The sequence below is a fragment of the Gymnoscopelus microlampas genome, assembly GCF_963454915.1.
Source record: "Gymnoscopelus microlampas genome assembly, chromosome: 15".
NCBI classification, from domain to species: domain Eukaryota; kingdom Metazoa; phylum Chordata; class Actinopteri; order Myctophiformes; family Myctophidae; genus Gymnoscopelus; species Gymnoscopelus microlampas.
The window spans coordinates 27,034,140-27,051,071 of record NC_139952.1 but is presented as its reverse complement, the minus strand read 5'-3'; the positions used below and the strand labels follow the sequence as shown (position 1 = coordinate 27,051,071).

Sequence of the window (16,932 nt, the reverse complement as noted above, 5' to 3'; positions counted from 1 at the left end):
TAAACGATATTACATCTGAGCTCACCAACGTTAACCAAACAAGAGTGGGTCCAATGAGGGTTCATGTGGATCTTGTTCTTCATGTATATCTTTGATGCCAGTTGTCTATGACGTATGACCTCACATTTGGGGAAGGTTTCAGCCCGCTTGACCGTCATTCACTTCCACAGCCGGGCTCTGAAAGAGGCTAGCCAATGACATCTTCAGTGACCAAATTGTTGGAAAAAATGAGGAAAAAAAATGATAATGCAGTAATGCATTTTGTTGAATCCCAAGCCCAAAACAGGAGCCCTAGACTACACTACTAATTGGCTAGTAAAAGTAGCGCCCATAAACCAGAGGGACAAATAGGGCTAGTGACGGTATGGAATTTTTCTTACTTCAGTGAAAATGTGATGTACACACACCTGATGTACTGTAAGCACACAATGAAACATTTGGTTTCTAATGGACTGACTGTCCACCCCTCGTGCAAAGTTTTGTTTATCAGGGAGCCCTCGATGGAAGACAGTCAATGATATTAACTAAACAATGATTATTGTGTTTATGGTACGCTTACATCTCTGATCACACACCATATTGTATGCGCAAAAAATAAATACAAATAATAAAGAAATAAAAATTGAGGTGATGACGGAATGGACTCAATCAATGATTGATGAACAGCTATGCTGTTATAAGACCTCTTCTTGTTTTTGTCAATTTCTTTCACATTTTGCATTCATAATCTCAAACCCCAGTCACCGATGTCCCTTCTTCCCTCCATATTTGGACAAGACTAATATAATCAATATGACATCATCAACATGATGTCAGAGATCCACAAGGAAGTCACACGTTTATTATAGCCCCATCTTTTAGTGGGCTTGTTGTTTTTTAAAGACATTTTAGTGGGCTAACTGTTTGTTTTTAGTTTCTAGTGGGCAATGTTATTTATTCTGTTGCTCTGTGGGTGATATGATGCGTGGCCCCCACATATCTCGAGAACCATCAACTTCAACCTTGGCCCGAGGGAGTGATGTGTAGAGTAACCTCGGGTCACCAAACTTTTCACACGGAAGAATATTCATTCCGAACTGACCAGTGTGATCCGGCCTAGGCCACACCATCTAGAAAGTGGTTTCTGGTTTGTGACACTTTGCTTTTGTTCCCCTACATGAATGCAGAATCTAGTAATCTAGTCTCTAACCAAACAAAATATTCAAAGATTTACTTGGAAAAATATTAATCAAATTAGTAATTGAATTTGGTAGAGGGGAATAATTTTGGAGGAGCACGTTTTTGGTTTCCGCTCGCCTGATCGACTTCCAACTTGCTGTGCATATTGTCGAGGACCCGAGGGAGGTATGTGCTGAGTGGGAAATTGGGATGGAACAGCGATAGTCCAGAACCAACGTGACCTGTGTCCCTATGATATGGGTACTGTGTCCTTATGATAATGGGTACTGCAATAAGTACTCTAACAACGGGTACAACTTGTACTCAGACAACGAGTACAAAGGTTATTGCATAACCGGAGGGGCATACATTCCCAACAGGCATCATTCCCCAACAGGAATCGGCCTGATCCCTACTGAATAGCTTAGTGAGATATCATGACCAGTCAGCACACCTTCAACCCTCCAGGGATCCTGACTTCAGGGCATTCTGGTATGAGCCTTCATCCTCTTTCTGGTCTGGGAACAGCTTGATGAGGTCATCAATACGGAGGATAGTGATGGCGGCTTCGGTGGCAAACTTGAGGCTCTTGGTCTTGACCATGGTGGGCTCATACACACCTGCCTGACGGTTGTCTCTGGGTTTGCCATTTGCCAGGTCCAGACCAATCCATTTGAGGTGCTTGCGTTCGGGGTTAACCTGAGCCTCATTGTGGGAGGTACGGAGCTTGGCCAGCAGGTCAGTGGAGTCCAGTGCTGCGTTCACGGCCAGTGTCTTGGGGATGATGAGGAGGGAGCGAGCAAACTCGGCGATGGCCAACTGCTCCCGGGAACTCATGCTGACGGCGTAGTTCTCCAGGTAAATGGACAGAGCTACCTCCACAGCGCCACCACCTGGCACAACGGATTTAGACTCCAGCACCCTCTTTACGACGCACAGTGCATCATGCAGGGAGCGCTCCATCTCGTCACACATAAAGTCATTGGCCCCACGCAGAACGATGGAGGCTGATGTGCGTGCTTTGGTTTTCTTTACAAGGATAAGTTCATCATCACAGATACGTTCCTGCACCACCTCCTCAGCCTGACCCAGCATGGTGGAATCAAACGTCTCTTCTCCCTCCAGGTTTGTCAGGGATGAGCAGAGGTTGGCTCCTGTGGCCTTGGCGATACGTTTGAGGTCTCTCTTGTGGACTCTTCTGACAGCCATGGCACCCGCATCCACAAAGTACTTCAAACACATGTCATCAATACCGCCTGTTGTTAGGACGACGTTGGCGCCTGATGCCAGGATCTTCTGTATTCTCTCTTTGGTGATGTCAGATTCCCTCTGTCTGATCTGGTGGAGTTTCTCAGGGTCATTGATGATGACTTGGATCCCCATCCTCAACTTGGTCTTCTGCAGGCTGAAGTCTAGGCAAGCTATCTTGGCGTTGGCAATGCGTTTTACCATGCCTTGTGAGCCAACGATGCAATTCAGTGCATAGCCATTGACGAGGAAGCTTTCTTTCTGGCTGCGACCGTGGGCTTTAAGCACATTGACAGACTTGATTGGATACTTGGCCACACCCTTGCTGTCAACAAACTTCACGGCCATGGCAGCCTCTACCACTATGTTGGCAAAGAAGTCTGCATCAACTCCAATGATTTTAGAAGACATGGCTATCTTGGCTGCATTGATCAGGCAATCCTTTCCCAGGTCATCTGTTGCAATGGCGAGATTCTCCTCAATGTAGCGCACAGCCTGATCGCAAGCCAGGCGGTATCCACTGATGACTGACGTGGGGTGAATCTTCTGCTTCACCAGTTCATCTGCACTCTTCAGCAACTCTGCAGCAATGATCACCACTGACGAGGTCCCATCTCCGACCTCCTTGTCCTGAAGGTCAGCCAGTTCACACAAGACCTTGGCTGCTGGGTGCTCCACTTCCACCAGCTTCAGGATGGTTGCCCCATCATTTGTGATAGTGACATCCGCACTGTTTTCGCCCATCAACATCTTGTCAAGCCCATAGGGCCCAAGGGAGCCCTTGAGAATGTTGCTGATTGATGAAGCGGCCATTACATTTTGAGTGCGAATAGATTCGCCACTTGTTCTCTCACCAAGCACACTTAATGGGGCTTCTAACAATGACATTTTGAACTCTGTGTGTGTTCCAATAATAGTTTCAGCACAGTGACTAGAATGCCCTCGTTCAAATACCAGGCAGTGATCCTTGAGTGAGTTAAGCAACTATTCAACTATGTGTCTCCCTATCCAGACCTTATGTAGGCTGACCAGAGTTGTTCTGATATCACACTATAATGCAAATGGTTGCCATGGATGCCTAACTACGCTGATTTGCGCAGGGGTTATTAACTGCACACATTTATCCAAAGACAGGTGTTATCAAATGTAACTCAATATCATAAACGACACAAAGTCACATACCTGACGATATCACCAGGCTGATTTGTTTATTTTTGGAATTTCTATATGGGAATTTCAATAGAATAAATACTTCCATGACCCAGGGGTAGCGGGAGTGACGTCAGGACTTCGGTTCTCTATGGGAGCCTCACAGTCCAATAAGAACGTCCATACAGGCTCGCGCACACACACAACTTCTCGCACATAACCCTTGTGAGAAGAGAGGTACAGCATAGTGTGTTGACTGTGCAGCTACTACTTCTGTGGCTGAGCGATGTTTGCTCTGTGCGCCGTGTGAGTCCGGCGCATGCGCAGTAGATCGCATCGTTTCAGTGGCTAACTGAAAACCTGTTTGCGCATGCGTGCCGCCTACAGGGGGATGTGGGAGAAAATGGCAAACATTTATAGATCCTTTCTATAGAGACACATATAAAGGTGGAAAAGTAAATGGTTGAACAATTTTTGTGGCAAGTTTGAAGACAATTGAACAACTGCTGTGCTATGAGTTGTAGTACACACACATACGGGCTGGCTTGGGCCTGGCTTCAATTAAAGCACTAAGATTAAGATGTATCAAGGTGATCATCAAATGTGTGCTTGCTCAGAACTCTCTCTGGAGTCTCATGCCATCTCTCTCATTCTCTCTGTCTCTCGCCCTCTCTGGACAGGAGTGTTGTCATTGACTAGTAGTGTAAATCCTATTATGTTGGATAGCCTAGTTCAACTCCAATTATAATATTAACCCACAATTTATTTAGTGAACTTGCATAATGGGGATATTTTCTCCTCTATTCTTATGACTATATTGTGTAACTGCACATTGTTGTACAGTAGCTTGTATAATGCCAACAACTAAGCAGTAGTGAGAGACAGCAGCAAGAGATCTACATGAGAGTGGTTGTCCTACAGATAGGCCTACACAATGGTCATGAATATCTAACTATATAAATGGCGACCGACTTCCGCACCCTCGGTGCGGACACCCCACAGCTCTGTTATCGAATAAACAACGCACCGCCAGACCACATGTCGCCAACTGAGTCGCCACGGCGGCCGCGCTGAATTTACGCGTCGCGTAGGGGACATCTCATTGCTCACTACACCTTTTCCACCGCGCAACATAATTAATTCTACTCACCAAATGTCGGACAAAACGGAAGGGGAGGCAGCTTCGTACCGTTTACCGTGCGCACGACCTAATCACCACAACAGCAGGCAGCCGGTGCGGGAGTTTTTTCCTTTTTTTCCCAAAAATTTTTTTGGTCACCATTTTCTCCAGGAACCATTTCTGGTGTAACGCCACCGCCAGCATGCGCTGGGTTGCGCCGCCATTGCACTCTGCCCATCTCCTCCACACCAACACACACGCAGCTCCTTTGCTTCAACCCCCCCCCCCCTTCTTACGTACCTCCTTTGTTCCACCCAGGCCGTTACTTTCACTTCACTCATGTCTCGATCACACTATGTCCGTCCTTCACGTGCCATGTTCATCCCAAACGTAGCCCCCCGAAACTCTAGTTATTTATAAAATAAAATGAAATTATTTGAATGGCTATTAATACTGTATGGCTATCGCACATACAGTAGAATGCGAAACGGTGTATCTGTGCCGTTGCAGTTTGTGTGAATGGGTGTATGTGAAATACATTGTAAAGCACTTTGAAAAGGAAAGACCAGAAAGGCTCTATACAAGTGTAGTCCATTTACCACAAGGTCAAAACTTCACACATCCTCAGTCAGGTCATTAAACAACCAGGGCCCATGTAGAGCTTTACTCATCAAGGTTCTGAATATCACAAGTTGTGTATTTAACTGTGATTGTGATTGAACATATTTCCTTCAAATGACTCAGCTGACTAATATTAGCACTTGGGCTTGTTGGGCTGTCAAGTTGTACAGGCATGATGCCCTACAGTACTGTCATTTAACCATTGAAGCCATACTTCATATGACAACCCAGTGCCAATTTCTGAAAAATCTGTTAACATTTCTACTGACATGCCTAAAATAGAAACGCCAGGTTGAAAGTGGTTAAATGTGCTTTCACAGGTTACATATAATACACAGAACCTCAATAATTTGTCTCTCGCTAACGCACGCACGCACATGCACACGCACACTCTCCCTCTGACCCCATTTAAACCTCTGACTGGAGAACTGCTCGCAACAGCTCGGTGTGTGCATTCAGTGAAGCACTACACACCCGTGCACACAAGCACACAAGCACACACACACACACACACACACACACACACACACACACACACACACACACACACACACACACACACACACACACACACACACACACACACACACACACACACACACACACACACACACACACACACACACACACGCAAGCAGTGGGTGCCAAGTGTTAGCATGAGTGTGTGTGTGCGTGCGTGCGTGCGCTCACATGCAAGCCTGTGTTTGTGTGTGTATGTGTGCGTGCATGTGTGTGTGCGTGTGTGTGTGAGTGCATGTGTGCGTGTGTGCCTGCATGTGTGTCTGTACAGCTACAGGCCTGGGGGCATTGTGTAGTACTACTAGATATCTCTCCTCTGAGACTGCTTTCAGCATTTGTCTTTGCAAGCGTGCGCGTGCATGCGTGAGTGTGTATGTGAGAGAAAGAGAAAAAAGACAAAGAGAGAAAGAGGAGAGGAGAAAGAGTGAGAGAATAAAAGACAAGAGCAGGCAGAGAAAAGCCAGTTTATTATAGGAGTGAGTAAATGTGAACCTGTAGTTGCCAGTGTGTGTCTCTCTGTGTGTGTGTGTGTGTGTGTGTGTGTGTGTGTGTGTGTGTGTGTGTGTGTGTGTGTGTGTGTGTGTGTGTGTGTGTGTGTGTGTGTGTGTGTGTGTGCGTGTGTTTAAGGGAAGAGTAGAATGGAATGGTAAGGTTCAAAGCTTGCCAATAACACTTTTCCCATACACCGAGGAGCCAAGACTTTCCCCCCCTTCTCCCTAAAGAGACTGTGTAGTAATAGTGTAGTTGTTAGCTCAGTTAGCTAGCGGGATGGAGCATTATATTTTTTAATAAACTGGCTCTCCCACTACCCTCAGTTAAAGGTCTGCAAGCCCGTCTGGTCCCGAGTCAATTAGGGCCAGGCTCCAATTATGTTTTTAATAGATCAGGCTCCAGGCTCATGTAACTATGTTTATCATTTTCTCTGATTGGGCTCATATACACACAATAACATACGTCAACCATTGCGGTATTCACCTGTAAAATAAATATTATAACCTGTGACTATCAACACGTGATAGTCACAGTGTGGAGAGCTCCTAAAAGTTACAAATGCTTTGGGAAAACTATTCTGAACTGCAGTGTAGAATCTGAAAAGTGAAAACATATCCTTGCACACGACAGCAAAAAACTAACAAACAAAACAGGAACATCTCATTTACAACAGAAAGCAGAGCGCGGCTACACTGCAACAAGCTCTGCTAGTACCACAAGCCAGAGAAAGTTATCAATTGCCTTGGACATCACCGAGCTGTCACAAAAAGTCCCAGAGGTTGGTGGAACGTTGCTGGCTGTCAAGAAAGTAGTCCAGTTCATGAAACAAAGTGGCCTGGCAAGCTAGTTATCCAAGACTGTTCTGCAGATAGGAGACACGTTTCAGCTCTGTATATCTCATGCTGAAATAGGGCTGGGGTTGAAAAAGAGTGAAAATTGCCAATCTGTGAGAAGCTCGCTTATTTACAGCTGGATCGCGTATTGTCGGTATTAGGCTTGTCACAATGATTACATAATCGTCTAATCGCAATTATTTGAGATAATCGCAATTATTTTTGCATAATCGTCATAATCGTTTCCATGTTGATGAATGTTCACATTTTCAAATAAAAAAAGCAGAAATGGCAGATCTACAAGCTTACAAAGCATCACAAATGTTGAAGCTTGTAGATCAGCTATTTCTGCTATTTTTACATGTATAAAATTATTAAATATGTCAATAAGTTATTTGTCATATCTGCCCTGTGCAATGTTTGATAACGAAGCCTAAAAGGCAAACACACAATTAAATCGTTAATGGCAATTATTTGAGTGACAATTAATCGTCAACTTAAATTTGTAATCTTGACAGCCCTAGTTGGTATTGCTATTTCTGGGCATGATTATCGATGCCACTGATATGTCTGAGGCCTATAATAATAATGTAATAAAACTAAAATAAGTTTACCTCTTAGTATGTAATGTGTTTGCCTGTATCAAAGAGCACGCATCAGAGAGAGTATGCATCAGAGAGAGATTAAAGTGATTTGTTGTTGCTCTCGAGCTGAAAAATTCCACTTTGTGGAATTGGGCTGGGCTAGGTCTTCAACATCACAGGCCATGGCCGGGCTAGGGCTGGAGTTTTGGGCCTGTGCAGGCCAGGGTTCTACCCCAGTACACTACAGCACAGCCAGAGCGGAACAGCCAATGTTTGTTTTGTTTATTTAGACATTTGATTATTAGCCCACTATAGGCTTGCCAAACAGTTTTCCTGAGTTGAAAACAATGGAGCACAGACTGAAACCTGTGTGTTTGTTTGTTTTTGTTCAGAAACAGCAAAAAAAAAAACATATTTAATCTATTTCCCAATCCTACAAGGAGCATGGTGCAATGCTACACCAGAAGAGGAAATGTCCATGGACAAACAAGAACTTCCTCAATACAGAGGACATCAAAAGAGTTGGCATTCATACGGTAGCAAACTGCGCAGAAGAACACGCCATTGTCCTGACTGGACGACACCCTGTTCACAGGGAAGTGTGAAGTTGCTGCCAATACTGTAATGTCACCAAAGCCTCAGTGTGGCATCTCTACAAAGATACTACAGTACGTAAAGGTTTTGTATGAGACTCATCTTCTGAATTGTAAAAAATTATAGAAAAGTGAAATACTTTTGTAATGAAAGGCAGTATTGTGTGTGGATAGTTACTGTATGTACAGTACACCGCTATTTCATCCATACTCAAATTCTGTCTTTGCAGGGGAGTTTGTTGTTGGTCTGTGCAGCCTCTGAAGGTCGAGGAAGTTCATTGCTCCTTCAGATAACAAGAACCAAACACTGAATAGATCTGTGCTAGCAATGCCACAATAAAAGAAAAATGAAAAAAAAAAATGAAAAAAAAAAAGATTCACAGTGATGCCGGAGGGGAAATGACTTCTCTGCAGTGACCCAGCAGTGGCTTTCTCTGAGTGAGCGCACAGGGGACTAGTTGGAGGTTAAGCGTCTTGCTCAGGGGCACTTAACGTGGCCTGGAGGAGCTGAAGATTGAACCGGGGACCTTCTTTATTCCCAGATGGCCACTCTACCTCCCGGGCTACTACTGCCCTGTGTCAAAGTGCCAACCTGCCAGACAAGTTGAAATCAGCCAAACTGAAGAAGCAGCAACAGCATCTCAACCTTGTTTAAAAAAAATAACTAATTCTGACAGGAGATAGACACTGCATGTGCCAGGACCTGTGCATCTGTCTCTAGGCCCCTCCAGATCTCAATGCACTACTACAGTTGATTTGGCACAAGTGAGAATGATTCTATGCTAATACACTGCTAATATCGTAAATGAAACACATTTGGTGAAAATGGCATACTGGTAACAGTGGACAATGTTTTAAATATACTGTCTAGCTTCTACTCTATTACAGCTTTGATGTTTGGTGCGTGTGTGTGTGAGTGTCCTAGTTTCTTGAGGCACTACACTGTCTCTCTGCATTCTATGTATGTGATTACCCTGCTTATTGTAAATCACTCTGGATAAGAGCATCTGCTAAATGCCAAAATTGTAAATTGTAAATTGTGTGGTTATGGCCACAAAACACTGTGACGCAGAACCAGTCGAATTTCGGCTTCTGCACAACAGACACTGAGAAATAGCAGCAGGGGGTCTGCAGTACTTTCAAAGCTCTCAGCTCCCTAGGGGGTAGACAAGCGTGGGGTGTGTGTGTGTGTGTGTGTGTGTGTGTGTGTGTGTGTGTGTGTGTGTGTGTGTGTGTGTGTGTGTGTGTGTGTGTGTGTGTGTGTGTGTGTGTGCGTGTTCACAGAACATACAGTAGAATGACAGGTCTTCACTCATTTCATGCTGGTATGCTGTGAAGTGTCACAGTGTTTCAAACCTGTGCTAGACGCAAACCCGCTCGCCTGAATGAAATAACTCATCATCAAACATTACAAAGCCCTGGAACATTTTCAGGAAACGCCTCCTGATGTAAAACTCATTCTGAGTGAGTCGTCATCCTTTGTCAACCAGTCCAGAGTGTGTTTGCGCGTGCGTGCGTTTGTGTGTGTGTGCAGGTGGGCGAGCAGCAGTCAACAGTCTGGTACAGTCTCTTTCAAAAGGAAAACTACATACTGGACAATTTAAAAATACAGTACATAAAAACTACTAGCAGGGTATCAGTAGGAACAGTAGGAAAGAGACATGAATAAACATTGATTTTTCGTGACTGCTCGGATGTCAGAGGCTGGATGGAGGTGATGAAGCGGAGACAGATTGTAGAATAATCAAAGTGTGGCTCGCATCTTTGCCATATCTACTTGGAATTTGTCTGCACATAGGGCTTGCACAATATATCTAAATTATATTGATATTGTGATGTCAGACTTGATATGTTCTGGGATTTTGGAATAATAGTGAAAATAGCCCATCTACAAGCTCACAACACATCACACAGCAACGCATTTTGCTTTTAAAAATACATAAAAAACAGTTTTTCTTTTTTTTAAAGATTTTTTTTTGCCTTTTCTGTCTTTATTGATAGTTTTAAGTGAAGATGGACAGGAAAGAGGGAGAGAGAGAGACGGGGAGAGACACGCAGCAAAGGTCATCGGGAATGGGATTCGAACCCACGACGCACGCTCTGAGGCTATCAGAGCCTAGGTTCAAACAGGATATTATCGTCCCAATGACAATATCGAGGTATTTCATGAAAAAAAGTGTGATGTTTTGACCATATTAGACTACATGCATGCACACAAACCCGCGCACGCTCACACACAGATCTAAAACACAGAGTATCCTCCAGAGATAAATAATCCAAACATTGAGAAGTTGTTTAAATGCCTGGCTTCACCTCCCCTCCCCTCAAACAGAGACATCATTCACAGAGAGCTTTCCTTCTCCAACACTCTCAGAGGAAGACGCATGTTCTCGCTTTCTTACTCTCACGCTGTATATACTGTAATATGGGCATGTGTGTGTGTGTGTGTGTGTGTGTGTGTGTGTGTGTGTGTGTGTGTGTGCGTGTGTGTGCGCGCGAGCATGAAATATACCGCTGAACTCTGCTTCCGGTGAAGGCAGGGTAAACAGACGCAACTGTCACTAGGCAGATCACAGCTTTCACTTTCCCTCGAATTTCGCTCTCCACCAATCACAGCACAGGCAGCGCAACAAACTCGGTGACCTCACTTAGCCACAGCCTGAAGGCTGCGTCTTAATAATTGAATGATGCTTTTTTTCCCTCCATCTCGCTGACTGCCAACACCCACCCCTACCCACCCCGTGCACCGCTTTTAAATTAATGTGAGAAAGATAACCAGCTTACTGCGAGTCATATGCTACACTGTATGCGCCAGACCCATTGTTTATTTCTAGTAATGCAGGGGAACAGGGCGGGAAAAGTCAGAATCACAACAAATATTGGCTAAGTAGAACAAAGGTCTAGGTTGAGTTTGTAGACAGGCTCTGGATCATTGGAATAACTACCTATATGTACCTTTACTCAAGCACTGTACTTGAACAATTTCAAGGTACTTTTTTTCCTTTTTTCATACTTTATACTTCTACTCGCATCTCAGAGGTAAATGTTGTACTTTTTACTCCACAACATTTATTTGACAGCTTCAGTTTCTAATTACTTTGTAATTGAGATTATTAATAATGAATCAAATTTTTTATAAAAAATAATTGTTCACATTGCGTTGAGATGCGAGCCAGCCTAAGAATTAAATAGGGCATAAGTGGTTAATGATCGAATGACTATACTCCAATACAGTATATGATTCAGAAGTAGTTTTCCTTTAGCTAAAACTGCGTTTAGTGCATTAAGTAATTGCCCGATTGAGTGACGTTCCGGTGTAGGAGTTGTTAGTTTGACTGTCACATTTAATTTGATGTAATGAGCTTTGTCATTGCCGATCTTTGCAGTCGTAACTGTTGCTGCTGCATCGCCACAGGCCTCGCTTTGCAAATAAACCTGTCACTCACGCCTCCCGTGGCACACATCCATGTGAAGCCGAGTGCATTTGATTTTAATTCCACTGAAGTAGGAATCCATTTGTCATACCATCACTATACCAAAGGGCTCCCCCCCTGTTTTAGAACCAGAGCAAATACTGTATGGAGCTTGTTTTATATAGTAGGCAATTCTTTTTACCCAATTTACAGCCACTGCTGTTGTACCCTACTCATAACCGAACATGTGCCGAGGGGCAAATAAAGACTGCAAACGCTGTCTCACTCACACACACACACACACACACACACACACACACACACACACACACACACACACACACACACACACACACACAGCTAGAGGCAGAGATACTGAGAGAGTTACGACACTCCCATATACTGTACTTCCATTGTAAACAAAGAATATCCATATAATATTCAACATTCAATCACTAATTGCCAAAACCAACTTAAAGTTGATTTGGAATTTCGGTGTGCTCAACAATAAAAACAAGAAGAATGCGGAAGTAACGCTTCCCACCGGAAGACCAATAGTTCCAAACACTACTGTGTAGTACTAGTAGCACACACGATCAGCCAAAATAACTGACTTCTCATTCACTGACAGCTCAGGTTCACTCCCGACCACTATACACCCTCTCACACCAACACACTCTCTGTCTGCCAGTAAGGTGGCTCTGGTTGGACGCGCCGCATATGCCCAGCCCCTTACCTTGAATGGAGAAATCACTATGAATGGAGTCGCGGGAGTAGTATGGTGTGTGCAGAGCCTTGTGTGTGTGAAGCCTGGAGATTGAGCAGCTTTATCTCTTATCCTCCGCCTGTTGAGCAGCGCGAGACCAGTCCGCGGTTCTCCTCCGTTAAGAAACATTGGGCGATCGCCTGACGCCTGACGTTAACCCTGTGTCGACCGCTCCAGTGCTACGGCAACAGCAGCTACCAACAGCGGCTCACCTGACTCAACCCTTCAGCTACAGTGTCTTTTGAAAATCATCCGAGCATTGTCTTGAGAAGAGCATCTGATCCTTGAGGGTTACTGTGGGTGAGCCACAAGGGGCTAACGCTACACACAAACACACATACACACACACGCGACTGGACGCTTCCTTATTTTCTTGTGTTTGGTTTGGTTCAAACAAAATCCAGAGTTTTCTTTCGCTTATTATAACGGTGGTGCGCGGAACCCGTTTTTTAATCGGGTATTTTAAAAGTGGATTGGAGTGGTATGTTTGGGACTACTGTGTGTATATTATGAACTGAACTGAATTTCCTTTTTGGGTTGAAATAATTCATTTTTTTTGTTTAATTGCGCATATATTATTTGAACCAGGTACAGTAGGTTGCTGTACTTTTTACACAGTGACCTTTATAGGGGTTTTTGGTTTGCACATTTTATGGTTGAAACCGCAACAGCACGTGCGATACATGAACCACGTGATCCCATCGGGGCAAAGTCAACGAGTGTCGCTTTTCGTCTGATAAGGGGTATGGAGGGTGGGCAGGAGTGTTCTCACCTCATCCAACACAGCTCCGCCAGATTCCCCCGGTTGGTCAACAGGTGGTACAGCCCATGGAGAGGGTTCCAGACGGTCCCAGAATGCAGTTCTTCGTCTCAGGCACACGGTGCTACCTAATGGAAGAAGATAAACATGAGCCAGGAGATCGTGGAACCACAGTGGAAAGACTTCTAATAATGTGTAGCACCGGTGAACCCATTTTGATGTTTGGCTGTGTTGTTAGTAGTCAGTAGTAAGCCTTGCAGAGCCATAATGTATGTCTGTAGCGTGAGGCGTACACCCCCTGGACATGATGCTAGTACAGTATGTCGCAGGGACTTACCCCAATCCAACCCTTGATGCTGACTGCCAAACAGGGAGGCATTTGGTCACATTTTTATAGTCTTTGGTATGACCCGACCGGGAGAACGAACCGCGACCTCCAGATCTCAGGGCGGACGGACACTCTAACCACAAGGCTACTGAGCTGGTAACTGTGTTGTAATACAATATTTTCAGCAGCAACAGGACGTGGATAATATATTTTGGGAGAGTAAGTACAGATGGCTACAACATTAATGTCACAGAGTTAGGAAAACAAAATACTTTTAAAAATGACAAAGGTACTTCCTATTCCTAGCTTGGATTCACAAGCCAATTCCTCTTTAACTCGATTTTTTTCTTCTTTTTTTTGGGGGGGGGGGGTATTGACCATTGATAGGTTTACAGTGTAGAGAGACAGGAAACACAGAGAGAGAGTAGGGAAGTGACATGCAGCATCGAACCGGGGACTTGTTGTCAGGCATGAGAGTCCATGTGATATGCGCCCGAACCATTCGGCTATCGGGTAACCCCCTTCAACTCAACTTTTCATTTGTTTGATATTTTCTTTGTGTCAATCACAACAAGTTTTCTTTTCATAGTTTTATTGTGTCTATAGAGCATTGGTTAACGGCGGTTTAGGGGGAAAAAAGTACAAGACTACTCATCAACAGGGCCTGGGTGACTCATGTGTAACACACACACACACACACACACACACACACACACACACACACACACACACACACACACACACACACACACACACACACACACACACACACACACACACACACACACACACACACACACACACACACACACACACACACACACACACACACACAGTGAAGCAGCAGTGTGGTGGATGCTGGCAGCATGCTCACACACTGTGGGACTAATTACAAGTGTTGTGGTGAGATAATTGGTATGTTTCTGGGATGTGAGATATTCGTGTGTGTGTGTGTGTGTGTGTGTGTGTGTGTGTGTGTGTGTGTGTGTGTGTGTGTGTGTGTGTGTGTGTGTACTGTGTATCAGGGTAAGACTGTTGTCCTGAAATACACTACTGACCTACTTCTAACCTGAGAGGGTTGAGCACATAGGAGTGTGCAGGGATGAGCAGGTGGGTGAAAGAGAAAGTGTGAATGTGTGTCTGTTTGTATGTATGTCTGTGTGCGTGCAGGCATGTGTGCTGTGTGTGTTTGTTTCAGCTGGTTAGAAAGATAGGGGAGCTGTGTGGTTGTTCCATGGCCGGGTGTAAACATATGCACTGTACACCTGTATAGATGCTTTATACTGTAGCACCCTCTCTGTCTCTCTGTGTTATTCCCTGTAGAATCAGGGAATCAGGGAAGAATCAGGGAAGTTCCAGGAACAATGATTCTGTTCCACAAGGGGCTGGCAGTGAATTAACTGTGAGAAAGAGAGAGACAGAGAGTGAGACGGAGTGAGAGAGAGAGTGTATGGTACTGTCTGGTATGGTAAACATGGGAAAATCAATATGTTTCCACAGTAGGCTGAAACACCAGCCTTATGTTACACTAGAGGGAGAGAGTACACATGCGCACGCACAAACACGCACGCACGCACGGACACACACACACACACACACAGTCCAAGTGTCCATGCCCACCACTACTTCATCCTGTTTCATAGACAGCCTAGAGGGCAGTGTGTGTGTGTGTGTGTGTGTGTGTGTGTGTGTGTGTGTGTGTGTGTGTGTGTGTGTGTGTGTGTGTGTGTGTGTGTGTGCGTGCGTGCGTGCGTGCGTGCGTGCGTGCGTGCGTGCGTGCGTGCGTGCGTGCGTGCGTGCGTGCGTGCGTGCGTGCGTGCGTATGAGCGAGTTAGTCAGTGAGATAGAGAGAAGAGATAGATGGAGAGAAAGGAAGCGTTTTTCACACTGTGGCTGTGGATAATCAGACACCAACTGGCAAAGGAATCAATCACACTGTATTAAGAGAGAGAGAGAGAGAGAGAGAGAGAGAGAGAGAGAGAGAGAGAGAGAGAGAGAGAGAGAGAGAGAGAGAGAGAGAGAGAGAGAGAGAGAGAGAGAGCGAGAGAGAAAGAGGGATAGAGAGATATAGAGATAGTAAAAGAGAGAGGGTGTCAACAAAGAGAAACAAATGATAAAAATGTGAGTAACATGAGAGTAAAACATGTTACTCACATGTTACACCCAGAACTATATAGACAAAGCGACTGGACAGAATAAACAAAAGAATGAGAGGAGAGAGAGAGAGAGAGAGAGAGAGAGAGAGAGAGAGAGAGAGAGAAACAGATGGTGGCAGAAGACAGGCAGAGGAACAGGAGGGCAACTTTGGCACAGCGGGTGCAGAGAGATGAAAAATAAAGGCAGAGCAGAGAGAGAGAGAGAGGGGGGGGGAAATGAATCAAGGTCTCATTCCAAAAGTCTCCATATCTCCCTTGAACTCAATATTTCACACAGTCACAGCATCTCTTATGACACAGCCTACAGCAGTCTTAAAATACAGAGAAATTTCATTTGGGCGGTTGAAATATTCATTTTGTACTGCATATACTGTATGTATAATGTGTAAATAATTATATTAAAATATTCCTAAATTCTGTACAAAGCATATCTTTGCCAATCCTTTGTACAGTTGGAAAGCTATAATACAGTATGTATAGTACTGTATATACCGTACATTTTTGGGGTTAGAACTTCCATCTAAAGGAGGCCAAATCAAAATAGCTGACAAAAAGGCAACTTTGCAGATTTGTTTAATCCTATCAATCTATTGTGAGGAGGACGTGAACATTATACATAACACTTCCCAACGTCTTTTATGTGCCAAGAGCTCAAAATTTGATGCATTTCACACAGTCTAACATAACATCGGGTCAGAGTCCTGTTCTTGTTTGTGATTAAAAGGTAGGGTAAGTGATATTCCTTTGTTAAAACAAGTGTTATTACCAATCTATCCTCAACATCTGTAGTAATATGCTTTATCACTCTAAACATTTTTTGGTGAACATTTATTTGCATTTTACTTCATTATGACAACCTGTTAGCCGATGAGGTTGTCTGTTTCTAGACATATTTTAAGGCTACTCCGTTGCATGCAAGCAACATTTCAGAATAGCCTGTATGGGAAAGGGCTATAGTGCCGTTATTGTAGCCTAAATACGCACAAACTAGTACTTGTATGTATATTATGCAAGTAAGCGTTGCCATTTAGACCTGCTGTCCACCCGTGGCCTATTCATTTCCAACCACATTTTTCACCTGTTACTGTACATCAAAACGTACGGGTCACCCGTCGAGTACCTGAATCCATGCAGGACATTGCATGGTGTTCCAGCTGGTGTCCATTACACCACTTAAACTGACTGTCACAAT

At 44.3% G+C, this 16,932-nt stretch overlaps 2 protein-coding genes across 6 annotated transcripts in view; both read right to left on the bottom strand.

Annotated features, from left to right (window-relative positions):
- The window catches only part of atxn1a (ataxin 1a), a 142,577-nt gene that overhangs the window by 26,121 nt on the left and 99,524 nt on the right, over positions 1-16,932 (bottom strand). For 4 of the 5 annotated variants that reach the window (XM_084079900.1, XM_084079901.1, XM_084079898.1 and 1 more), the window contains one exon: positions 13,269-13,384. The gene's annotated coding sequence lies outside the window, so the exon portion shown is untranslated. Of the gene's footprint in view, positions 1-13,268; positions 13,385-14,849; positions 14,970-16,932 lie in introns of those variants that run through there. The other variant, XM_084079902.1, reaches the window with a different exon arrangement.
- On the bottom strand, positions 1,615-3,294 carry LOC311061159 (T-complex protein 1 subunit alpha-like; the record flags this gene model as incomplete). Its single annotated transcript, XM_084079716.1, has 1 exon — positions 1,615-3,294. One exon carries the CDS (start codon positions 3,292-3,294, stop codon positions 1,615-1,617), a length of 1,680 nt encoding a protein of 559 aa, XP_083935842.1.